The 25881-nt window shown below is 38.1% G+C and overlaps 1 protein-coding gene across 2 annotated transcripts in view; it reads left to right on the plus strand.

The window, feature by feature from the left end:
• KIAA1328 (KIAA1328 ortholog) overlaps positions 1-25881 on the plus strand; it is a 171254-nt gene that overhangs the window by 88503 nt on the left and 56870 nt on the right. For both annotated transcript variants that reach the window (XM_088155962.1, XM_088155963.1), the window contains one exon: positions 24751-25439. In XM_088155962.1, coding sequence (XP_088012088.1) covers positions 24751-25439 — 689 coding nt within the window. The remainder of the gene's footprint in view (positions 1-24750; positions 25440-25881) is intronic.

Genomic DNA, 25881 nt, shown 5'->3' on the forward strand with positions numbered 1-25881 from the left:
ATCTAGCATATTATGTTGACTTACAGTTGAGCTTGTATTGCCCACTTGGCAAATATATTTTACCATATTGCTGTACAACTATAATAATAAATGAACATATACTAAAGCCCCCATCTACTATGGCAACTGGCGTTTTAAAAGCACTTCACGTGCTCAGTTTCCTGTATTTTAAATGCAGATGTTCATCCAAGTTTTAATACCAATGGGAGGCCCTGTTCAAAACCTGCATTAGAGTGAAGCACAAGGTGGCAATAAACTTAATTCGGGCTTTTATCTTTCTTGGTTCCACCTCAAAGCTTTTAAATATTGCAGTTCTGAAGTACGAATTTCTTTTGTGTTAGTCATTTCTGTGAACACCTGCGAGCGGCTGGGTTTAATTGGCCTACAGCTGGCACTGACTGTATGTGCAGGGGCTGGGGGAGGCTGCCTTCACGGAGGGCATCATTATCTCCTCGCCTTCCTTTTCAGCTCCCTTTGCTTTTTTTTTTTTGGTTTTTTTCTTTTTTTGGTTTTTGGTCTTATATGCAGGTTAGAAAGGTTTAGGGATTAGGGACTGAAAATAGAAGGGGCTCCAGCGAGATTTGATGGCTCCTGGATGAAGTAATTTCGGGAAATATATCTGCATGCATCAACACCTTATTGAACAAGTCAAGCGTGGATTTGCTAATCTTGTTAGTCAATTTGCAATACTTATGTGGCTTTCATAGAGGTGACTGTGCCAAGGGCCAGGGAGGCTGAAGTGTACAGCAGTGACAACAGAATAGAAGGAGGGAGTAAAGATTTTAAGAGTCCCTTCTTCATGTCAGCTGTTGGCAGTGTAATGGGAGGTGTCACCTTAGGTATGGCTGAAACAAAATGAGTACAGTCTGTGTAAAGACATTTTTGGTGAAATGGCTTTGCTTTAGTAATAGATGGTCTCACTTTCCTTGAGACTCTCTGGATCTCAGTAACTCAGTTTAAATTAACAGACTTTTATTTTTCCTGAGTGTTTTGTCCTTCAGCTTTGAAATAACTGTTGCTCTGCTTATACTTGATTTTTAAGCTGATTTTCAGAATTAGATACTGGCATGACAAATCTTATTTCATACAAGAAACACTGCAGAGTGCATGATTAAAAGTGAAGAGGAAGTAAAATCTTCTTTACTAGTTGCTGCTTTGTAACAGATCAGTACATTGTTCTCTACTTATTGGCTTCCCTGGGCTTTACAGATGAAGTTGAATTATATATATTTTTTATTGAAACAGAACAAGGGAAAGGAGAAATGCAGCCAAACCACTTGAACGAAGCCAAAATGTCCTAAAGGTCATATTTACCAGTGCTAAGAAGGAGAAAATAGTCTTTGTATGGAATACATTATTCACTACAGGAGCAAAACTGAAGTTTTGAATCTAAATTGACAGCTGAATCTAAATTGAAAGCTGTGAACAGCCACAAGCCTATAAATACAGCTTTTGGATTATAATAGACCTTATAGTCTTTGTGTATCCCTTACAATTTGTAATTTGGAGAAGGGTGTCTTTGTGAATGTGGTGAGTTTACTGCATCCTTTTTGCTAGGTTTATTTCCATTAGGGATTCACTGTATGTGGCCTGTAAGGGCCCTTCATGCCACTGCATTGTGAATCCTCTGTGCTTTGTAGCTTAATGGTCTTCTGCCAGGTGAGACTTAGTCTAGAACAAAAAGATTGCTTAAATAGGCATGAAAAGTAAGGCCTCTTTGCTTTCCTATTAAAACAGCACATATATTACTCTAGCTAAATTTCTTCATTTGCATAGGCCACAGTCTTGTTGATGATTGACTTTGCTCCAGCAAAAGGCATGAAACTATTATTTTTGAGCAAGTGGAGTTACAAAAAATGAATGCACACTGGGTGCAAAGTGAATACTGGAGATATAAGGTCAATTAATAAACTCTCCTAACTTCATTCCTTGTTTTTTTTTCCTTGCTGCTGTTTTTCTGAGATCTCACTCCTACTCTTTATTTAAGCTTGTTGCTTCCCTTTAAAATGTTTTTCAGTGCAGATGGATACTTTAGGGAAATATTGTGCTACAGAGTGCACCATTGCTAAGCAGAAAAGTGAAGCACACTGGAAAGAAAGAAAAGGTAACTATAGACTGAGTCTATATGGGTTACCCTGTTCCAATACGTGGACAATATTGGTGAGATAATTTAGGTTGGGGAGAGCTGAGTATGGCGTTTTTTTTCAGTCTGACTTCAGTATAATGTCTTTCATCCTTCAAGGTTTCCCTTTGACACTGTCAGTATGACTGACTGCATGCCCAAGAAAGTGTAGCAGCATTCCCTAACTTCAGTACAACTTGTTCAAGTTTCCTATTTGTGTTACCCAATTGTGTTTAATTGGAATACATTAATATAGCAGACACCTTGCCTTCGTCTAACCAGATTTAGGGCTAAGAATGAGTAGAAAGGTCTTATCTTAATGAAAATGAATTTTCTTCTGTCTGAACAATAATGCAATAAAATGATCAACCTTCTTTTTTTAAGCCGTTAATTGCCTGCATGTGTAATGCTACCTAGCGACATTTTTAGCAGTGCCTGGCGAGGGCCCTGCTGTTGGTCAGAGATTTTCAGAGAGAGCTGAAAGATAACATTATTAGTAACAATTAAGACAAATGTGTCTTTTGTGGCTTGAAGAAGGCTCATTTAGCAAAATCTCTCAAAGGCAAGGCACTGAGCATTTGCAAGGCTTTGTTTATTTTATAGGAAAGTAAATTGTTTGAGGGAGAGGAGAAGCTAGAGTGTATATTAGACCCAGCATAGCAGCAGTCAAAGGTATTCCAATAATGGCACCAATGCAGGCCCAAGTGCAGAGCAGTGAGATTTCATATACAGTAAGGGGTGAGAAACAGCTACCTCAAATATTCTTCTTACAGTAACTGGATGCTTTAGTCCCTGAATTAATTAATCAAAGGCCCTAGACTGCAATGTCATTATGAATAGTCAGAACATTTTCAGCTTGGTGCTTGGCTCATCAGTCTGGCAGACACTGAACTCTGTCAATCCCTATTGAAGTTGTGCCAATCTTCTCAGATGAAGTTGATTGATGTGAGCCCTTTCCTCACCATTCATTTGGACAGCCAGACTGTGTGTGACTAAATTCTTGGCCATCACAGACATTCAGATGAATTCATTTTGATTAGTTCTAGTTGAGACTTTGGGGAAACATGAAGACTGAATTGCCGTTCTTTTCCTCCCTTGCCCTTTGTCATTCTCGAGCTCTTCCCTTGTCCATCCACAGCCATTATGCTCATGCACGCGTGCAAGTGAATACACATGCACACATTTCTGTTGCTAGGCATTAATCCATGGGTCCAGGCAGAGTTCAAGAGCTTTTTTATACTAATTGTCTTTTACCAAACTACTTCTCTTCTCTTTACAACGCAATATTGGAAAATCGTGCTGTTTTCTCAGTTGCAGCATTTTAATGCTTGCTCTGTCTTCAGTGAGTTGCTTTGCTTTTTTTTTCTGCTATCTGGGACAAATTTAGTGTAAATTAAATGACCAGTTCATTTTTTTGCGCTCCATAGGCTGCAGCAAGTAATAAACAGCTTATGTAATCTCCTAATCATCAACTCAGCCAAAAAATGTCATAAAACTCTGCAGTATACAGCACCTCGCAATGATTTTTGTAGCCTGCAGAAACCGTATATTATGAATATGGTTTCCTATGGGTTTTTTTTATTTAAATTGTCATTATACTCCATTTGCAGAAAAGAGAAAGACTTTCTTTTCTTATTAGATGTTCCATTTTAAACCCATATTTATTGCCTTTCTGTGTGCTTGTTAATTCTACTTGGAGATTGTTACTTGCTTTCATTGCACTGAAAAAGTGATGTAAATATCAGAAATATTAGGGACAAAGTACTTCTCTAGGCCTTCCTTCTTTGCCCCCCTCCCATCTAGAGTGTTCTGGGCTTCTCTCAAATTTCCAGTGTTACTTTGGTAATTCAATCTTACCCTTGCATTCTCCATCGATGTGTGTAAATAAAATTTTCATCTTTGATTCCTTACTCCCACTGTAGGATTTTTCTTCTTCCAGGTCTTCTTTTAAACATTTTTGTCCAGCCTAAATAGCATGAAAGTTAGTTTCCATTGCTTCCCATGGAAGGTTTCTTTTGCAGTTTGCTATCACAAGGCATTTTTATAGCCGTTATTTCCCATTTCATCATTTCACACCAATTTTTAGTAGCCTGTATAACTGTTGCCTATTATTTGGTATTAACCTGTTAGTGCATTAAGTTTTTTTTTTTTTAAATGTTTCTTGTTTAACCAGATCATTGGTGTTACAAATTACTCTCTGTATCTTAATGCATCTTAATTTTTTTAAATGGTAGTACTTTGAGAAAGCATTATAAACAACATACTCTGTTTCAGACTCTGTGATATGAAATACAGTGTTGAGCATTTTCTTCTCAAACCCCTTTTAGAGGTAATTTTTCAGTTTTCATGGTGCTGTCATTGATGCCAGCCGTATCTCAGCTAGTCTTCCTTAGTGCAATGCATTGGAGAGAATTGATTTGAACAGAATGATAGATCAGTCTAAAAGTTACTTTGGGAAAACTTTTTAGGGGGATCTTACAGTATCAGAAGTATTTGAAATAGGTTTGTGTTCCTTCAATTATAAGGGAATATTGCCTTGAGATTCTTCTGAAGGACTTCTTTGTTAGGTCTTGGAAGGGTGATTTGCTACTCCATTGCAGTTGATCCTCTGCCTTTGGAAACTGGCCCTCTTAATTCTGTTCTGTGCAGTTTTCAGTTTTATATGTAGCTTACTTTACATATTTAAATATATGTTCAGATGAAGTGATTTGACATGGGCTTGAACTAATACTACTGATGCTGAGTGTTCTTGACTCTTTGAAATAGTTGAAAGGTGGGAGCACTCAGCTCCTCAGCACCTTTCCAAACTACTATGTTGCTCAAATGTCATAAATGTATTTTATATGGGCAGCAGAAACTGCCTTCTGGTGAACCGTCTTCTTTCTTTATAATTTGAGCAAGCAATTGCTCACTGCCATTTCATGAAATTGTAGTGAATTACGTATTTTCAGGACCAACCACTTTATGAAGGAAACCAATCTTTTAAGGTGAGCTGATAGGAGTGAGATGCAGTACAACATAGCTTGGATTCATCCAAGAGAGGTAAAGGCAGCATGTATTGAGGAGGAAGTGTAATGGGAATCTTTCTGAAAAGGAATTGCAAATTCCTGCCTAATGCAAGAAGGGAGGAGCTGGTTCTCCTTTTGTGGTGCTGTAGACACTAGAAGAGAAATCCACATACAGGTTTATGGGTCATCATTGCCTGTGGTGCTCTTGCTAAGTACCTTAATAGAACAGTGTTTGTGAAAGGATAGGAGTTTAAATGCTTTAGTTAAACTACAGAAAGATTTAAAAGGGAGAAAACGTGGGTGTTCTAACTACCTACAGCTTTGGCACCCTGTCTGCTTGTTTAATTACTATAACACATTTGACACAGTTGAAAACTTTTGAGTTAAAATCTTTGTGTGCATTGTGTATAGAATGATATCTTTTATATTTTCTCCTCTGGATTGATCAGTCATTTTTTTATGCTTTATTGCTGTAATACAGCTGTTGGTTATTTTTCTTTTTAATGCTTAGCCCTTGCCCAAGGTGCTTTAAGGGGAGGAGGAGTAGATCAAAATAATAATTTTTCTTCTCCTAACATTAAGATAGGAGTTTTTAAATGACTCAAGCCAATTTATCGCACAGTAGATTCATTGCTGATACACTCAAAATCTATTGGATTGATTGACGACGCTGTTCTATCGACATGTCTGTTCCAAAAGAGAATGTGGGATAATAGGTTGAAGACTTGATGAATACCGTTTTGTTTAGAGAAAATTATATTTTGGTGCATTTAGTATATTTGTAATGTAAGAAAAACTTTGAAAGTTACCTTCAAAAAGTGTCTCTAGAAAGACTTCAAGTGCTGATGCCAAACCTTGTGGTTATGGATGGTTCTGTCATTACTCCTGCTCCAGAGAACCCACTGCTGGAAAAACATAAGCAAAATACATTTTTATGGTTTTTGTAGACTAAAGGTTTAAAAAAACCCACCAAACAAATCCAGAACTTTAGTTTGAACTTTACTTGTGTACAAGTTGTATTTGTTTCTTTCAAAAATTGTTGTAATGAAAATGTTTACAATTTTCTACATCTCTCTTTAATAAGTGAGGAGCCTGGCTCGCTCATTGCCCTTGTAAAGTGGAAAGTGATACTTCTTTTCAAATTCTTCCAATTTATGTAATTATTTTTGTGTGTTTTTTGAAATAATAAATTTTAAAATTAGTGGAATTTGACGTGGTATAGTTTCTAACAGTGCATGTGAACTCCTAAGGTTCGCAGGGAAATAAGCTAATAGATTCCTCTTACCATTGTTTTATTGAATCGATGCTTCCATCTTTACTTTGAAGGTGAAAAGAGTATTAGATTGCATGTTGAAAGTTCTTTTTCATCTTTTCCACATTAGTTTTACTTTCTGAAGCATGACGTCCCCAAGTTTAAATCTGAATTTCGAGCAGAGGCATAGTCTGAGTGAAGCAAGTAAGAGACACAGGAAGGAAAAGATTTATTTCTAATTCTGTCTTCCTTATGGTTTATGTATGGCAGAAATGAAAGGCTTCTCCCAAATGAGTTCTGCGTGAGATGTTTGTTTCAAGTGTTTTTTGACACAGCTTGCCGATTTAATGATTAAGCTTTCTATCCCACAAGTCTGTAGCTTGGCATTCCAGCCAGCTCTGTGAAATTGTCTCCAGGCTCTCCCTTCTGTATTGAGGTGAGGAGGAAAAAGGACCAACAGTTGTTGGCCCTTCCTTGGCCATCTCTTGGGCCACTTTTACTGTAGCCTTAATTTGAAGAGTCTCTAAGATAATGGTGGCTTACTCCAGCATTCACACCTGGGTCACTGGTCAGCCAGGGGTAGGAAAAAGAAAGCCATTGAAGAAGTGAGATTGTGTTAAGAAGCAGAGACCAAGACTTTTGCTCTGTTTCTCAGGCACCTTCTGTATGCATTCAGTAACGCCCATGGCTTTGTCTCTGCTCCATGTGCATGGGAGAATGGAGATTTCAGGATGAAATAGGGCTCTCCAGGAGAGAAGAGCACAAAAGTATTATTTAGTCCTGGTGCCACACTTCCAGTAATTATCATAACTTCATTTATTTTCCTCTCAGCTCCGATATGGGGACTGCAGTTTTCTGTGCTGAAAGAAATTATGGCTATTACTTTGGTTATTCTACTTGGGTAATAGCATGAACACTGTACATTCAGGTGCCAATTTTTTTTTCAGTTGGAGAATTGAATTCAGAGGTTGATATTGATACAGTTGAACACCTACAAATTTCAGTACAAAATACGAGACTCCTAGAGTTCTAGTTAGTTGCTTTTGATGAATTGAAATAAATTCATATTCTCTTATTAAAAGCCCCGAGAAGAAACCAAAATGCAACTCTGTATGCATGATTCTTTTTAAAAATGAAGGCTAAGAAAATCCCACTTGATACATATAAGACATAGCTTTTTAATTTATTGCTCAAGCATATGCAAAAAAGGCATTAATTTTCAGTAATATAAAATTCTCGATATGTAGTGCCTGGAGCTATGGTTTTGAACCTAAATTGCATGTATTTACTAAGCCATATAGCTCTGCAATGTGGAAAATGGAAGTGCATTTCAAATGTGTGCAGGGATTGCTATTACTAAAACCAGTTGCAGTTTATAAGTGAGAAAAATAAAGCTTCAGATGGCAGATGAAGAGACACCTTTATTGACTCCATATGCTTGACTGCATGAGGTGCATTCCTGAAAATGGGAAGCAAGTGCCATATTTTAAGGAATTTCAGAAGTCAAGCATCAAGGGGTAATAGAGTTGACCTCTAATTTCAGAAATCACAGGCTAATGTTTGAGAACATTTCACTTCCAAACTTTATTTAAAGCTCTAGCTTAGCACTCAGTTTTATGACAGTAAGGATTTTTGGCTATGAGACACATCAGTTATACTGTTACCTACCAGACTTTTTCACTTTAACAGCAGACAACAGTGGCCTCTAGGAATGAAATGCTGCTACTTACAAACTGTGTAGAGGTGTGGCTGGATTGGCCTTCAGTCCTTGGTTTCAAATGCATGGTTTTGTATCTTCTGTTCTTTTTGCCTTGAATAAAGTACACAATACTTGTTTGATTTATTTCTAAGAGGAGATTTTTTTCATTCTGAAAGGCTTGTTGCCTCCTTGGTGTTAAAATATTTTAACTGGCATTTTTCTATCTGCCACTTCCTACAGTGTCCATTATCCATTGCTGCCATATGTTATCTAAAGGCTGAATCTTGGAATTCTCAGTAGGCAGTTCTCAGCACGGGTGCTGCTCATCTTACAAAGGTCTTACTGAAATACAGGGTTTGAATGTGTATTTAGTGTAGAATTGATTCCACCCTCTGTTCCCTCCACCTAGAAGTAAAGATTCAATGTGAACACAGTGTTACTCTTTCCAAGATGATTGAAGTTTTGCTTTCAGTAGGGGTTTGGAAATTTTTAGAAAATTACCCATTTTCCCACTAGAGTAGAAGCTTCCAGTACAGGTAAGGTAAAACTGTGACTTTCACCTGCTCTTAAGTTGACCATATTATTGTATGTTTGCTTCTTATGGTATGAATTGAAGAAGTTTTGTCAGCATAGTAACTGCCACCAGTATGATACAGGAACATAGTGAAACATCCCTTTGCATCTTCCAAGTGATTATTAGTGTAGCAAAGTACCCGTCATCCTTTATGAAAAATGGAGAAATTTAAATGTATTTTCTGTAAAGCAATTTTCTTTGAGTTATACATAAATATCCATATCTGCTTTCTGAATATAGAATTTGAGCCTTATTAATACATAATACATAAATTTGTACAGGAACAAAAGATTTTTTTTTTACCATCTGGACTCTTAAAGCGTCAGGTTTAAATATGATTATAATACTGTGGATGAATATAGCTTCTATTTAAAAAATACAGGATAGGTATAAAAGCAAATGTGGGGCAAGATTTCTAGGTGGGCTTACTATTTTTTGTGAAACTAAACTGATAAGACTGGGAAGATTAATAAGCATCTGGGCAGTCAAACTTCTTTTGAGATCTGAAAAAGAAACAGCAGATTTCAAAGGTAAATACAACTTGAGAACAATTAACAGTTTGTTTAAAATCTAGTTAGGATAGTTAGAGGTTTGTCCATCAAGTGTAAAATCTCAAGTGATCTTAGAATTATTCAGCAACTCCTTTACTAGAATTCATTTTTGTATATACTTAGTTTTTTTTCAAGTGCAATTGTCTTACACAGATACCCAGGCAGGTCTGTGTTTTTAGCAGTCTGCTCTCATGCTTGATAATGCTTAAAGGCTGGAATGCTGTTTATAGTCCAGTTTGTACTCATTTCAGATTTGGGGAAAAGAGGGAGTTAGCTCTAAAATACAAAGTGATTAGTGGCAAAGTCAAAAAGTTTTTTCTGCTGAATTACTCCTTTGTCAAATGGCACTTTTATTTACAGGCAGGCTATTTGGACAATTCAAATGAACTTGAAACAGTCCTGATGCTTCAGCACCACGAATTAGAGAGTGGAGAATAAGAGGAGGGAAGGCACTGTTTTCATGCTAAAGTTTCTACCCTGCACTACTGCTGAGGGAATGAGCTGCCACATCTGCTGTGCTGTGACAAGATCTGGACAGGATATGTCCAGAAGACTGTGTGGGAATAGAATACAGGCAGATGATGGAATTGTTTGAGCTGTAGGCTATCTGTGCTGTCACATTTAATGGCATATATTCAGCATCATCACAAGCAATAGTGAGGTAGAACACAAGTATGTGAAGCAGTACTTTTTTTTTTCTCCTTTTCAGAAGTGAATTTCTTATATTTTTTTAATTAGACTGGTGCAGAAACGCTGATTTTCATGATAAGGGTATAGCACCAGTGCTAAGGACATGGCAATTTAAGCATTTTTCAGTTTAGCACTGCTTACCCAAACCTGAATAAAAGAAGAAATTCAAAATGAAAGCAGGATTATTCCTGGTAGATGTTTTTGCAGCAGCTTTACAAAGTGAGCAGTATGAGTGTAGCTGATGGGATTTCTCTTTACATATAAAGTTACTGATGTTTTGGATCTGGATTGCAGTTTTGATTTAATTTTTTTTCCCAGCGACTTTATATTGGCATTCAGATTGATTCTAGCTATCAATTTCAGACAGATTAATTTATGAATGATTTTTTAAAATATAAAAATAGTTCTTTTAACTCCTTGGAACTGGTAAACCAGAGTAGCCCTTCTGCAGGAGCCTCCTGTTGGACTGCAGCTGGAGCTATGGGTTTTCTGTTCCTCCAGAATTTGTGTCACTTCAGCTCTGAGTTTTGTAATACCTAATGTGTTCGACAATCTGTTTGTGACTGAGATTCAGAGAGGTCCTTTGTATTCTTTGACCTCAGTGTCTTCATCTATAGAGCAAGGAGAAGAGTGCTTAGTTACTGCCAGGAATATATAAGTACTTCTAAAGGTTACAAGTTCTCTCAAAGTGCCTTGTATTTCTGCTGATTTCATGTTAAGTAGAAAACTGTGTGTATGTGTAGTGGGGGCAGTTCAATCATCAGACGTCAAGTTTCGGGTTTTTTTTCCTTTTTTTTTTTTTTTTTTTTTTTTTTTTTTTTTTTGTAATGATTTGTGCAGTTGTTAATCGGCAGCTGACTCCTCAGAGGGAATTTCAGGGAGATCATGTATTTAGAAACAATCTGGCTTCTAGTATTTTTCTCTCCATTGTAGCTTTGTCCCTTTGTTCTTTTGTTCTCTATTATGAAGGACATTTGCATGAAAACAAGATTTTTGTTTCTTAAGAGTTCAACTGCTCCTGCTGCTTATTCCCCACCTGGCCATAATCCTCCATTTGTGACATCTCAATTGGTGGCTGTGCAAATGATTATGATGTCAAAGACAGGATTATGACTTCAGGTGAGAAACAAACAGCAGGAACTGGTGAACTCAGGAGAAATATACATCTAGATTTTTCTCTAACCATTTTTATGCTAAAGCACAAGGAAAATGCAGACACTAGATTATGTATGCATATATAAAATAACTGATGTATAAGCAAATTGTATCATACCAGTGAGTAAAATGACAAATCTATTTTTTAAATTGCTTCAACTGTTCTTATTCTCTAGTTTCATCTACAGAAAATTACATTCCAATAGAATAGTATCCAAAGGCAGTGTGATTAGGACATTTATTTGGCTATACCAGGTTGAAACTCTTGTGAGAAACTTGTTTGTTGTAGCATGAAGTCCTTAATTCAGTAATAACAAGATTTGATGAAAACTGTAGCATCAGACCCAAACTGTGTACTCTTGATGAGTTAACGAAGGTCAACAGTGACAATGTGGTTTTGGACCAGATCAAGTTGATACGCTGGGAGGCTTTTGAATTTGTCTGAGGTCTTATGTGTGGTTTTTCCCCTCCTATTTAATATTGTGTTCCTGAGGAGCCCCACTGCCCCCAAAAACTAATTCCTGAGAGAATTTTTGCACAGTGTCTCCTTTTGAAAGTTCTTTTCTGCATTTTGAAGACCTATGACAGTTAATGGCATGTATGGCTCTGCAATCATTTGCCACTGTGCACTGGGGTAGTGGGAAGGATATATTTGCTATAAAAGCTTTGCAGGTATAAGAATAGTGCAAGGAAGGTGTTTGTGTGTGCATGTGTTACAATACCAGTTAATGTAACTAACACCTGAGATAATCTCTTCAGTAAATTAGTGGTGGATTCTGAAGAAATTGCCCCACAGAAATCTTCCTCAGGGAATTAGCTCATATGCTTCTGCTGTTGTTGTTACAGTCAGAGTTGCCACTTCTGCTAGCTAATGTAAGGTCATGATGATGACAATTTTTAGTTAGGAAAAGTTTTCCCTTCTGCATTAGCTCAAGAATGCTTGCTTATAGGTGCCTTCAATTTTTTCTTTAGAGATGTTTGGCACTTTTTGGATGTAGTTTGTGAAATAAAATAGAAGAAACTGTATTATCCTATAGGCACTTACTATCCTGTGTCAGAGTGACTGGGTGAAAATAGAAGGAAAGAGAGGAGTTAATAATCACAGAAATAAAGACATGGAAAATCATCAAATTCACAGTTTTGGTATTTGAAGTACTCCCAGCTTCAGAGAAAGCATAGGGAGTGTTTTTGTTGCGTTTTTTTTTCTAAACAGAATTGAAGTAGTTATCTTCAGGAACCCAGTAATTAAAATTAGAAAGTTTGTAACATTTTTATTGCAGGCAATTCTAGTGGTGAGATTAACATTAGATAATCTTATCATGAAATAACCAGGCACCCTGTGATGATCTGACACATGAGAGGCTGCACAGAGCTTCTGGTCCCCCAAGGGCTGTGATTGTTTTATGGTTTTATCTTATGATAACTGTGCTTTGGTTTTTGCCCTTTTCTGAGAGTTTTATATGGTACACATCCCCTCCCACCCCCCTGTAAATTTTTAATTTAACACTACTCTAGGAAATGGCAAATCAGCATGAAACTATTAATCTTATCTCGTATCATGAGACAGACAGTGATCCAAGAGATCTGATTACTTTGCTTCTGGTCATTATCCAGACTGAAAGCTGGGCTTCGGCATTTGTATCATCAACAGTTCTCCCATCAGAAAGCAAAAGATTTCAAAAACAAGGGGAAATTCTATAATCAATCCACTTTAACATTTCATGCCAAAAATACAGTGTGGGACCAAACTCCTTTTACTCATCATGTAGCGATCTGCTGTGGTATTAAAGCCTTCATTTCTGCCCTGTGTCTACAGCTTCTTTTCCTGTAAAGCATAATAAAGGACTTGAATGTCAGGCATGAAGACTTTAAATAATCTGTAGTGATGAGTTTAGTCACAATTGCCACAGGTTTGTCGTGCTTCATAAGTATTTCTGAGATGGAGTTTGCAGTCAGACTCTCTGCTGCCAAGTTGTTTTTTGGTCTTTTTGAGAAGGACGGAAACTGGCTCGTGTTCAGTCCTGCAGAACTGGACTAGATTGAACTGCTCTGGAAATAGCCAGCTGCATCCCCTCCCCTCCAATGAATACACTATGAACAAGGAATTCAGTTTTAATTTGTATTACAGTTCAGCTAATTAAAGAAAACTCATTTTAAATACCTGACTGAACCAATGTGATTCAGGTTTCTTCTTTACTCTTTTCCCTTTTTCCTTTTTCCCTCCCACTCAGTTCTTCTGAATACTTGTGATTTCATGTCTTTTCCCCCATCAAGTTGTTTGTGACACTTCAAAAGATGTACTTAGATGTACTTATTTAATATGTGACTATGAGGGGTGCTCAATCTGTTTTTTTGTACTTCTCCAGAAGGATAGCACTTTCTGGTCTACAACAATATTTGGAAATTTTTTTGTTAATTTTTTTTTTTTTTTTTACTATTTACAAATCCCATGGGACTTTACAGATATGAAAACATGCAGTGAGAATTTCTTCTCTGCTCAACTGGATGGTTCAAACTCTGTTCCTGGAGGGAGTGAATTTTACTGTTGACCTAATTCTGCTCCTGTTAAAGTTGGCACTGAGTGGTTTTAGAGATTTTCAGCCTCAAAGCGTTACTATTCTTTGTTGAATCCAGAGTTTAAGGAGGAGAGCTGAAGTGCAGCTCTTTCAGATGGAATAAGAAAGGCTTAAGCCTGGTAATCAGAATACATTTATTAACTAACTCTGTCCAAAGAAGTGGCCTGGGAAGCCAGATAGAGGGTTCAACTTGGCATTAGAATTTTGTCAGAACTTCAAAAATTTATACCTTCTGGCATCGTGGCCTCTCTCTGCTTTCTGCATCATGGGCTGTTTCAGCTTTCAGCATTTGTTTAGACTTACTGTACAGATTGACTTCACAAAGTGGAGAAGGATAAACCAGAGGAAAGGTAAAATATAAAACCAAAAACTTCTGTGGTTTACCCTGGGAAAAAAAATTCCCATCACAAATTGGTTCCCTCCTTGAGAATACAGTAAGGTCAAATTTTGGTTGTCTTGTATGTACTACATTAATTGTTATCATGTGGGGAAGAGATTTTTCTTTTTTTGTATTCATGTCTGTCAGGATACTGGTTGGAAATGGTACAAATGAGGTGTGGAGTGCCTGCTCGTCACAACAGAGCTCTTAAATTGGCACAACACAACCAAATAATGGTTCCCTATTGAAAGGAAGGTCCACATCTGCAACTTGAAAAGACTGTAATGTAGAGGTTCACAGCTGGAAACTGTCCTTCCACGTGCCTGTCCTGCAGCTTGTAAGCAGGGCACAATGTTTTGCTAACTATTAATGTGAGACTATGATCACATACTTACTTTGCATACTTTTCTGTGCCTATGACTGAGACCGAGCTTTGTGCAAAGATGTTTTTTCCTCTGCCTTTTGCAATTGCTGAGAGTTTAAGAGCTTTATGAAACTGAAGTCACCTTTAATAAACCTGTGTGTGGTTTTACTTTGTCTGTCTGTCCAGACTGCAGTGCCACAGAGTAAAAGCGATTGCCTCACAAAGTCACTGCTGCCCTGGAGTAGTGAAGGGCCTTTCAATTTATTCTTGGTCATGCCTTTTTAACTTAATGTTCTTCTTCACACAAGCTGGTAGTGATGGATGTCCATTCAGACAACCTAATGGCCTATGGTTACTGTAGAAGAGCCTTTATATCAATATTCTGCAGCTGAGACCCATCAAGTTGGACTGTCAAACTGCTCTACAACACATCTAGCACCATTTTATGCAAATAATAGCTGTGACAATATTACTATACTTTATGGCATTAAGCAGGACTGTAAAATATCCATTTCCATAGGTCAAGAGGAAGTTGATCTTTGTAGCTTGATATATCAGAGGTCATTTCCCTCTGTCAGTGGTTGCCACCTCCAACTGTACTGAACCCACTTCAGAATGCCCTTAGCTCTTAAGGAGCCTCAGCCATACGTGGACATCCATTGTGGCATTTCAAATGTGGTGGGAATGTTGTGGAGTCAGCATCTTTGTGGTGAGCTTCAAAAGGCAGCAGCTGGTTTACCCCAGGAATGAGATATTGCTATTTGCTCCATGCCTGCTTCTATTCCTTGATTTAACTTTGCATGCAGTCTTTCATTAGTTATGTACCTGTTTGACATACTGCAAGCTTGCCAAAGAGAAAACATTTAATCTCTCACTGAAGTCACAGCTGTATGCCAAGAGATCCTTGAATTTTTATGTTCAGCAAGCTGAGCCTTCCAGACTCCCATGACATTTGCCTGTGTTGCTCAGAGGTCTCAGGGGCTCATGTCCAATGCAGAGACTGTCAGATTAGGTAACAGATTATGAGGGATCATGCTTAGGTGTAACTTCTTCAGGACTGTTTTGTATTTTGCACAAAACTTCCAGCTATGTATGTTCTCAGTCAAAAATCCTTTCAATTTGCAGAGTGCTCTTTTTACATAACTGTAAATTAAGATGTTGACTTCTTGCTAAGGCAAGAGAATCTGACAAGAGCAAGGATATGAACTAAGGAAAGACTGAAGCAGGAAGTGGAAATTTGCTATATATGTAATATATATGCCATTAAAAAAGTTGTGCCACCATTCAGGTACAACTTAGTGTTCTAAGCACTTTGGTGGCAATTCTAATGCTCTATTTCTATTTGTTCATTTATCTCTATTGCAGTATGTTGGGAGCATGCATGCTTTTTCAGTTTTACTCTAATATAGGAAGTAGTCTGTGCTCCCATTTCTTTGGATTCTAGCAGGTTAATTTGTAGTTTCTTCACTCCCTTATGTCAATAAATCAGTCACCTTGGCATGACAGTGAGTTTCTGGATGTCAGCTTCTCCGAACTGGCTGTTTCCTCTCTTAGTTTCATACCCAGTGAGAGAGATAGACTCCTTTTGCATTTACTAAGGGTTAGTATGGGGTAAAAAAGCCACACAGACTGGGATCTCAAAGCTCACAGCCTTTTGTGGCTGATGAGACTGTGAGCAGTCAATTAGACAACTGCTATCTTATAAATGGTATGTGTACTTTTTTGAAATGTGGAGAAATGTACTATGGTTCTGACTTGATTCTTTTAGAAGACACTCCTAATTTTCTGCTACCAAAACTATTTACCACATAACTGTGCCTTGCACCAGCATTTGGCCAGTTAATGTAAAGCTCTGTACCAGTCAGGTACATTAGTCATGCATTAGTCTTCTTCCACTCTCTTTTCCGAAGAGCAGCATCATTACAAAATAAAAGAGTCCTTCTAAAAAGCTTTTATTTCTTGTGTGAAACTTTTATTTCACAGGATGAAGTGAGTCAGTCTGTCTTTAATGGGGTTGCATTGAAATGTCTGCAACTCTTGTTGTCATTCCTTGGCATGATCGTTACTTGAGGGGCAGATTAGAGGTCAATCAGCCAGAGCCACGAGGGCGCCCACAGCTAGCCTCAGGATACTCCCTACAAATGTAAGATCAAAAGGGCAGGCATATGAAAATTACTGTTTACTTTTTATGAATTATTTCCCAGAGATGGGATCATTAGCAGAATCTAAATGCTGTCTAGCTCTTAGTGCAAGGACACTCCTGACAGAATGCACTCGCTTAGGCACACCTTTCCATTGTTAAAATATTTTCTGCTTTTGCATGCGTGGGATTTCTTTCTTATTTAAACAACTTTGTTGTTTTGTGTTTTTTTTTTTTTCTTCTTTTCCCCAAAACACTGTCCCTACTTTGGAACACTGTCCCTACTTTGGAACACGCTTTTAATGCCTAGATGTCATCTCTTTCTTTCTTTGTGTAGCAAAAGTATTTCAAAGCTGTCATCCATACCCCAGGGATGCTGCAGGAGACACCTGAAGGAAGTAAAACTTTCTGTAATTTCCAGAGTGAACAGTGGCTGTTACTTACAATTCATCCCTGGCCAGTGGGTACCAGAATTATCCCTTCTGCAAATACAGGGGAAAGGTGATATTGGCTGTCATGGTGAGGTGCATGTTGGCAAATGCTGATTCAATGTCTACTTCTGCAGTAATCTTCACACATCAAACTCTGCACCTTCTTCTCCAAATCAGAATCTGGCTTCTGTTTGATCACAGTAATCAGGGCTATTTAGAAGGGTCACAGTATATTTGCCCTTTGTCTTGTGTCTGGAGCTATGAAAGCATGACTTTAGAGCAAATGTTGATTGAATTCTAAAGGGACTGGCAATAGGTGGGAACATGTGTAGCCTGTGATATGCTAAACTTGCGATTCCAAGTGGAAAACTGTTTGCTTTTTAAAGTAACTTTGAAAAAGTTACCTTGAAAAAAACCAAATACATGGTGGATATTACTCTTTAATGGAAACCAATATGAACTTCCCTCTTATCGTCCAACATGTTACTACCCTTAATGTGAAATAATCAAATGCTGCCCAGCGTAGCAATGCAACTAAATCTGGCTGCCAACCAAAATAAAATCCCTTATAGCTATTTTTGTATGTTCTTAAAATGTGTGCTGAGAGATTAGGCAGTTGTCTTTTTTCTCCCCTCTCTGCTATTTTTCTTAAAAAGTTTTAAAAGTTTAAAAAACACGGAGAACTCTGTTGCAGCACCCTCCTATGATAAGGTCAGGGAGCAGAAAATCCAATGCTGTGTTCTTTATCTAAATCCTTATTCTTGCTAATCTGGCTAGACATTTTGGATACGTGTGTTTTTACTTATTTGGCATGATGTTTTCTCAACATCGTTTTTTTGGCATTTATCTTGACAGCAGTAGCTAGAGAACTTCTTGTTAGTGTTTAAATGGATAAGCTGAGCATCTCCCTTTCTATCTTTTCCTTTTGGTGTTGGATCGATCTCAGGAAACTTTTTAATCCTTGCAAAGCAGACAAAGAAATGTGTGTGCAGATGAGTGAGGTTGCTGGGTCCTCCAAGACAGGTCTGCAAGTGACCATGGGGCTGGGGTTTTAGCAGCCTTTAGAAAACTGAGGCACAGATACCATAAAAACAAGTCTGTTGGTGCTAGGCAGAATTTAGGCTTGTACTGAGCACACCTAGTCTCTGCAGTTTTCTGTCATATGACTTGGACTTCTCAGGCTGAATCAGCAGTGAATAGGGGCTCATGCTCACAGGCTCAAGAGATTTGGAGCCAGGACATGGCATGCTTGCCATCCATTTCCTGCAGACTTTACACTTAGGCAGAGCAAAATATCTAATAGTGCTGTTCATCTTGTCATCTTTGTTGTTGATATCTTCTTGTTCTTCTTGTATTCACCATGGAAAATGATGATTTTATGATATCTTTTATTATGTCTGTGCTTCGGAGGCACATTCACTTTTTTTTTATGATGTGATGCAACCTTAAACCTCTCTGAAGTGTTACGATTTGAAGCCAGTACCCAGATCCTGATGGGTTTCCACATAACTGGTGTCTCCAGTGCTGTTGGGACAGAAGAATGGTGGAAGTCTTTTTGCCACCCAAATGGTGAGGAATAAGAGATGCACCTGTCAACTGATCACTGTTAAATTAACATTTCCATTTCCCTCTGTGCAGCCTTATCTTTATAGGCAGGTGTATCTGTGTTGGGAGAGGGGCTATTTTTGGCTCTACTGTAGGAGAGCCTGAAGGTAATGAGTTGTGCGTAGTAAATCTTGCTTACTCCATAATTTCCACTACATTTCAAATTAAGGCCCTAAATTAGGGTTAGTGTCAGACTTGCTCTTTTGCTATGTCCTAATTTTGTTTTAAAAGCACATAGCTAAGGACTTTAATATGTTTTAGATTCAGGGCTTGTAAGTTATACTAAAATCCCTAAGGGAGGCAAAATAACTTATTAAAACCTTGCAAATGTTTTTGACTGCTGCATTCTATTATTTTCTATTCCAGTGGTAGCATACAGCCTCTGCTGCTGATGGGTGGAGGAACGCAAACCTCCAGGGCCCATTAGACTTAACTTGTTTACTGCATTGATATCTATATGTTAAATGACAAGAGAGTTCAGGTTATTGAATAATTTAAAATTCAGCTCTAATTGGTGTCATATGACCTGGAAAAGGCCATGGATGACGCCAGGAGCATGCTGTGAAATTCTTATAAATAATTCATAAATTAGATCATTCATTTGCCTGGATGTCTTGTTAAATGCAGAAGTTTGTAAGTAATAACTGATGATATAACACCTGTAAGTATTTAGTTCATATGCTGGAAGGTAATCTACCTTGATGATCTTCTAGCACAACCTGCCAGAGTACAAGAGTTAATTGCACTAGGGAGAATGCACTACATTTATTTGGGATGGGCTTTGGCAAGGCATACGGTGCAGATGTTGCATTGCACATTCTCTATCAGCTAGACAACTATTCTGTATATGCCCATGTTAAAAATGCAGCTCATCACTCTTTTGCCCTTATTTCACATGAACTCCAAATGCACTGGGAAATGGTAGTGACCTGCTCTGCTCACAAATAGTATAGTTTTTGAAATATTTATCTAGGTCTTGAACTACTGATTCTTCAGTAAAATAAAGGGCAGAAATAAAAAATTGAAGTCAGAAGATTGGGATTTTTTTTTTATTTTATTATTTTTATAATGTTGGCAGCACATTGAATCTTAATAGTTGGACCTGGTGCTGTCAAGATTAGTGTAGTGACATTTTTCTATAGTGGAAACAGGAATGATACAGTTTTGTTTAGAAAAGCAAACATATTTGCTTAAATTTAGTGGCCAGGCACTGCAGTGCCTCGTGTGGGTACCGTGTGGACTTAAATGGACATTTTGCTTGCAGTGACTTCCAAGACTCGGCACGCAGACACCTCTCTTCAGTTTTCTTGGAGCACTGTATTATTAACTGCCTTATCAGGCAGCATAAAACCAGTCTGCTGATCTGAAATTGGAGCTTTTGTTAGAGATTATCTACAGTGTTTGGGTAGCTGGAGAAGAAGGGTGGCATGTTTATGAATGCAAAATATACACTTAAAGCTAAGTGCCAGCAAATGCTCGCATGCTACTTTGAATGCAGGTTTTCTGTGCACCTGGCATGCCAGCTCAAACCCTCTTAACAAAGAGGAGAAAAAATACTGAAGGCAGCACAAACATAGGAGGTGTTCCTCTGCTGTCAGCTAGCAGCTATAGATTTGCTTTTTTGTGATGTGATATTACTTTTTTTTAGCTACGCCTGTTCAGTATGTTGAGTTCAGTAGATTTTTACAGGAAAAATACAGGTTGGTGACTGTCATTTGAGACCACTTGTTTTATTCAGTGGAATATGGCAATCATAGCTATACATAATTTCTACAGAAAATAGTGCTTTGTTTCTTGCTTGAAAAATGGTCGTCTTACCTTAGGAGTTATCTACTATATTTATCTTAGGTAGTGACAGAGACAGTTGCTGTACTACTGCATGGCACTTTGTAATAACTGATATTGGGTTATTTATGGTACAGATTTTAACAAACGATTATATGAGTTAAAGAAAAAATTTATAGACTTCAGTAGATCCTACTAATACGCTTTAAAATCTTTATGCTTTTTCATTCTTCCTGATAAATTCTTACAGAATCTTGGAAAGAGTAGCTCCTTAATCACTAGTAACATACTTCAAACAGTCCTATAATTTGATGTAATTGTTCTTAAAAACAGCATTTCTGTTGCCCCAATGTCTGAGCTTATTTATAATACATCCTCCTCATTTTGCTGACAAAAGCAAGTACTTATAATGTCGATGGACCTGAAACCGAAAGCCAAGCTTTATTCAGATGAGACCCATATATCAACCATTCAGAGTGGTGACTGAGTTCCAGGTTTAGGCTGTATACCTTAGTGAGAGTGCTAGCTGTGTCACTGATGGAATCACAGAATTGTTTAGGCTGGAACCACCTCTGAGTCCAACCATTAACCCAGCACTGCCAAGTCCATCACTAAAACTCGTTTTTGACCATGTCCGAAGAACTACACTGGTGAAGAATTTTAAGTATGTGCCCTAGGTGCTCTTGAAGGTGTTTCCATGTGTGGTAGTCTCTGTGTCATCTTTAAAAATCTTTAATTCTCTGTATTTCTCCTCTGGTTGCTGCTTCTGTTCATTCTTCTTGGTTTCCTTCAGGGACCCCACTTAGATAGCACAACAGACTAGTTCTGAATCGATGTATTCCTTCCATTCTTTCTACCCCGCCAAAATAAACTCCTGAGCTGAAAATCCAGATTAATGTCCTCAAGATACAACTGAGAATTGTTTTATTTCATTGTCTCCTTTGCCTGCATTCAGATATATTTCATCTAAAAACTTCAAACCTGGGTACTATGAACTAAACTCCTGATGCTCTTAGCATCTCTAGCAGTTCTGTTCTGCTCCCTAACAGCATTGTCTTTCGCTGGGACCCCAGCTTTTGTCCCTCAGAGTGTAGGACTTCTCAAGGTAATGGTTTTGGGCTGTTTCTTAAACATGTTTGTGCATGTAATAAAATGTCAAGACCTTGCCTGTGCTGATATTTTAAAGATATGCTCAGTTACTAGTTCATCCCTTGCAGTACAAAGCCCTTTGTGCTGGAGTCCGTCTGTAACTGTGCTTCCTCTGCCAGTGTAGTGAATTAGAACTGCAAAGCACACAAGTTGCATTTAAGAACAATTTGCAGAGATCATAATGCTGCGTGCATAAAACTGGTGCACTGTTTGTCTGTTCGTAGGAAGTTTTAAGGACTCGATGTTTGTTTAAGCTCTGCGCTGAATCCCTGAGCAAAAATTACTGGGGTTGCAGTAAAGACTTAGTAGACCTCCACACGTGTCTCCATTTTTAAATCCTTCTAAAGATTATTAAGACCATCTTTAGTATCTCTTTGTTTCACAAGAGTTTCACATCTACTCAAGGCTTATTAACTCCTTACCTTACAAAGAGCAGTCTGAGTTTGCTTAAGCCTCAGTTAAAGGAACTTGTGTCTTTAAATATGGCACAGCAAGCCTGGAAGAGCTCCGTGGAGGACAAAGCACAGCTGTTTCATCATGGTCCGTCATGGTTTCCATGTGTCCCATAGGCAATATCTTTCTTAAACTCATCTTGTAAAATTACCTGATTCCTTATGCTTGTGTGTCTTTAGACTCACAGTAGTAGGTGGGTCTTCGGAATATTTCTTTCCTCTACTTTTCCCCTTTACCTGGCCTGCACTTTACAGATCTGTCTGTGACACGAGTCTCTTCTGACTCCTCATCTGTGTAAATGTCAGTCCATTTTCATTGCACTGCCTCCCATCCAGCTGTATTTTCAATAAAGGCTTTAGCAGAAAACCCATAAATTACTAAAAAAGTTGTTGACTAGTTTCTGACTGCCAATAGTTAAATTTTTCTTAGGAGTTAGACCATGCAAAGTAGCCATCAAAGGCATGTTGGAACTCAGTCTTCCACCTAACATGACCTCCTCCTTCTAAAGGAATAAGAAAATCCCACTCACATTCAACGACATTAATGAGAATTTTCCCCCCTGCAAACATATTGTAACTGTGAAATAACATTAAAGTTTCTCTGCCTTGTTATGAAGTCTTTAAATGTCAATGCCATTTCTGAGACCATCAGGGCAGACTTAATGGCAGCCAAGGTCAACAAATGCTAACTGGTACCTCTCTTTTAGGGCCTTCAGGGACTCTTAATAGAGTCTCAACCATGAAGTTAATTTGCAATGTGGACCTTTATTCTTAAACCTGATTATTATTTTGTAACATCTTCATTCATGTGCTTAGATTTCTTAACATTCTCTTGTCTCTTCAGTTAACAAAACTGCTAAAATAAAGATGTTCTCAGACATTTCATCTTTTGAGTTTCCTTTTTTTATGTGTGTTCTTTTTAACTACTCTTTATGGGCTGCAGAAAGACAGATATTTGCTTTCTGTGACCACCCTACACTGCCGGCCCTGATAGGATGCTCTAAGAATATCTTCAAGTGTGAGACCACTTGCTGTCCATGGGGACTGGGAAGCCCTCCACCTTGAAAGCCTCTTCCTGTAGGCTCTATCACCAGCTCTATAACCAGGAGCAGGTGATGTGGGAAATGAGAGACTGCGTCATCCTTTTCTGTATTGTCTAATTCCTATTAAAAGGGCTCTGTAGCCTTTATGTGTCTAGAAAATATTGCTGACAAGGATGGCATGCTAAAAATAATAAATAACAAAACTCCGTCTTTTTGGCAGCATGTTGCATTTCTGCTCAGTTGCCCTGCCAGCCTCTCTGACTTTAAAATATTTTAGTGTCCTGCACTTTTCACCCAGTCCAAGCACCAGACTTTCCTCAGACATTTAGCACTGACATTAATGCAAATGCCTCCAACTCACTGGGCCCTTTGGGGCAAAACATGACATCTTTGGCTTTCAATCACATGGCAGAGAAGATATATTTGTATGCACAAAACTGGAAATAATAAAATATCAGTATTCAGGTGCTAATCCACATTAATTTACATTCTGTGAAGTCTACAAGAAACTTGTAATTGGTTGTCTTGAAGGGCAGCTGAGTATATTTGGTATTTTGTTTATTTATTAAAAGAGAATCTAAATTATACATATAAATGCTGCATAGGTTTGTACTATATCTCTCTTCTAATCATTGCTGGACACTTGCTTGCATTCTTAAATTTGAGTGTTTCGGGTCTGGCTGACTGTCTTGCACTCTATGTGCACAATACCTATCTATTGTAAGCATTCCCAGAGGGCAAATTATTTTTTTTTTTCATCAGTGGGTTCCAAATTTCTCTTCTAAACCACTTACACTGCAGTGGTTTTGCTATCTTTAACAAATCTGGCTTCTGTAATTAAAAAGCCCCATATATCTGTGGAAGGTCCCAAAGGCTGGAGGAGCTTAAATTCAGTTTGTTACTGAAATTAATGTGCGGTTCTAGCAAAAGAAATGTATGTGCCTGATACAGTGTGATGTTCATAAAAGCTCAAATACTTAACTACATAGATGAACCTTAGTGCAAAGATACTCCACGATGTAACTAGGATTGTGATGTCTATTATATAATATCCATGACTATAACAAAACCACTAGACTTTGCTTGTACTGGGTTGACAAATGTGAATTACAGTTGCTTGCTTTCTTCAGAGTTTTATCAGACTATAATCACTTGCCCAGCTTAATTGAAAAATCACTTACGTTTATAGCTGCATTTAAACATGTTTTGTATTTAAATGACAGCTTTTGATGTACAACCATTTTTTACAGAAAGTAGTTGGTTTTTATCTGTGTTTCTGTAAAGATATTTCAAAAACTCTCATCAAATTTCCAGCGGTAAGTAATATACCATTCAGTGCAAGGTGAAATGTTTTACATCAAATCTCCTGCTGTGTAATAGCCAATCAAAGAGTATTTATAGTGGCTGAATGGATTTTTTGGCTCAGTATTCAAAATTAAACATTTTCAAACCTTAACATTTAAGGTTTTTTGCCACTCTTCAAGTTGATTTTATGTAACCCTAGATGCTCACAACTACTTTATACTCTGAAGTGACTCATTTTATGCTGAGGATCCTGCAGACAGCAGTTTTACATTTATTACACTTGTGTAGATGAAATGAAATGTAGATTTGATAGCAGATTTGTGTCTCTGTTCTGGTAAACATTTTATCGTGTTTGGCTGTAAGTCCATCAACATAGACCAAAAGTTTCGGAGAGAACACATTAGCCAAGGGAAAATGGTGAACAAAGATTAATTTTAGTGATTTACAGGAAATTGTTTCTCCTATTGCAGGTATCCACTAAGAAGAGCATGTGCCAACAGCCCTCTTTGGGGCTGGACAGATCCTACTTGGATGTTGGGGGACCATGGACTCTTCATCAGAACAGTAGAGCATCGAAGGCTGGAAGCCCAGCCCGTGTTGTGCTGTCCCAGCCTTGCAGGAATAACCATGATTACAGGACTGAAATGCATTACACCCATCAGGAATGTCTGAAGGAGTATCCAATGGAAAATGAGTTGCACAGAAAGTGCAACAACGTGATTTCCCCAGTCAAGCAGAGGAGCCCTCACCATGTAAAGCAAGCTCAGGAGATGGACCAGAGAGCAAGTGAATTTCAGAGCACGTGCCCTCAGCAAGTGAGTCATGGCTCACATGCCTGGAGGCATGTGGGGAGCTCAGGGAGTGTGGAAGAGAGCTGCTATGTCAGCCAGATACTTAGAAAACAGTCTGGGACAGTTCACAAAACCTGTGATCATTCCAGGCACTGTCGAGGTTCTGGGCTGAATCACAGTGTGGACTCAGGGCCTAAGGAAACAGAGCTGGCCAAAAGGTTGTATGAAGAAACAAGGCAGAAGCTGCTTCTTCAAAAAATGGAGCTGGAAATTGAAAAGGAACGACTCCAACATTTATTGACTAAGCAAGAAGCAAAACTGCTCCTAAAACAACAGCAACTACACCAATCCCATCTGGATTATAACAGGTGATTATTGAGACTTACAGTTTAAAAAAAAAATTCTAAAATTTCTAATGAGCACATGGGCAATAGTTGATTTAAGTGGGAGAATAGAACAAAGGCAATAATAGATAGAATAAAGCAAGACAGGCAGGGCTTATGGCACAATTTCTGAGAGTGATTCAGAGGAGGAGAGACTTCAGTATGTTAGTGTATACTGTTGGGAAGCAGCATGGCAGCTGTGGAAAGAAGCAGAGGAAAACAGTATGTGGTAGAAAGAAAGGCAGAAGAAAAGACTGAAAGACTAGGTTGGAAAAGAGAAGCAATAGAAGAAAATGAGAGGCTGATCTTAGTGCAGGCACTTGAGAGGAATAAAGACATTTGGCAAGAGGGCAGTGTGACTATGGATGACATAGATGTGGCATTTCCCCTTCTTTCCTTGGAAAGATCAGTTTTCAAGTGTTGCACT

The sequence above is a fragment of the Sturnus vulgaris genome, chromosome Z, assembly GCF_052056855.1.
Source record: "Sturnus vulgaris isolate bStuVul1 chromosome Z, bStuVul1.hap1, whole genome shotgun sequence".
Taxonomy (NCBI): Eukaryota; Metazoa; Chordata; class Aves; order Passeriformes; family Sturnidae; genus Sturnus; species Sturnus vulgaris.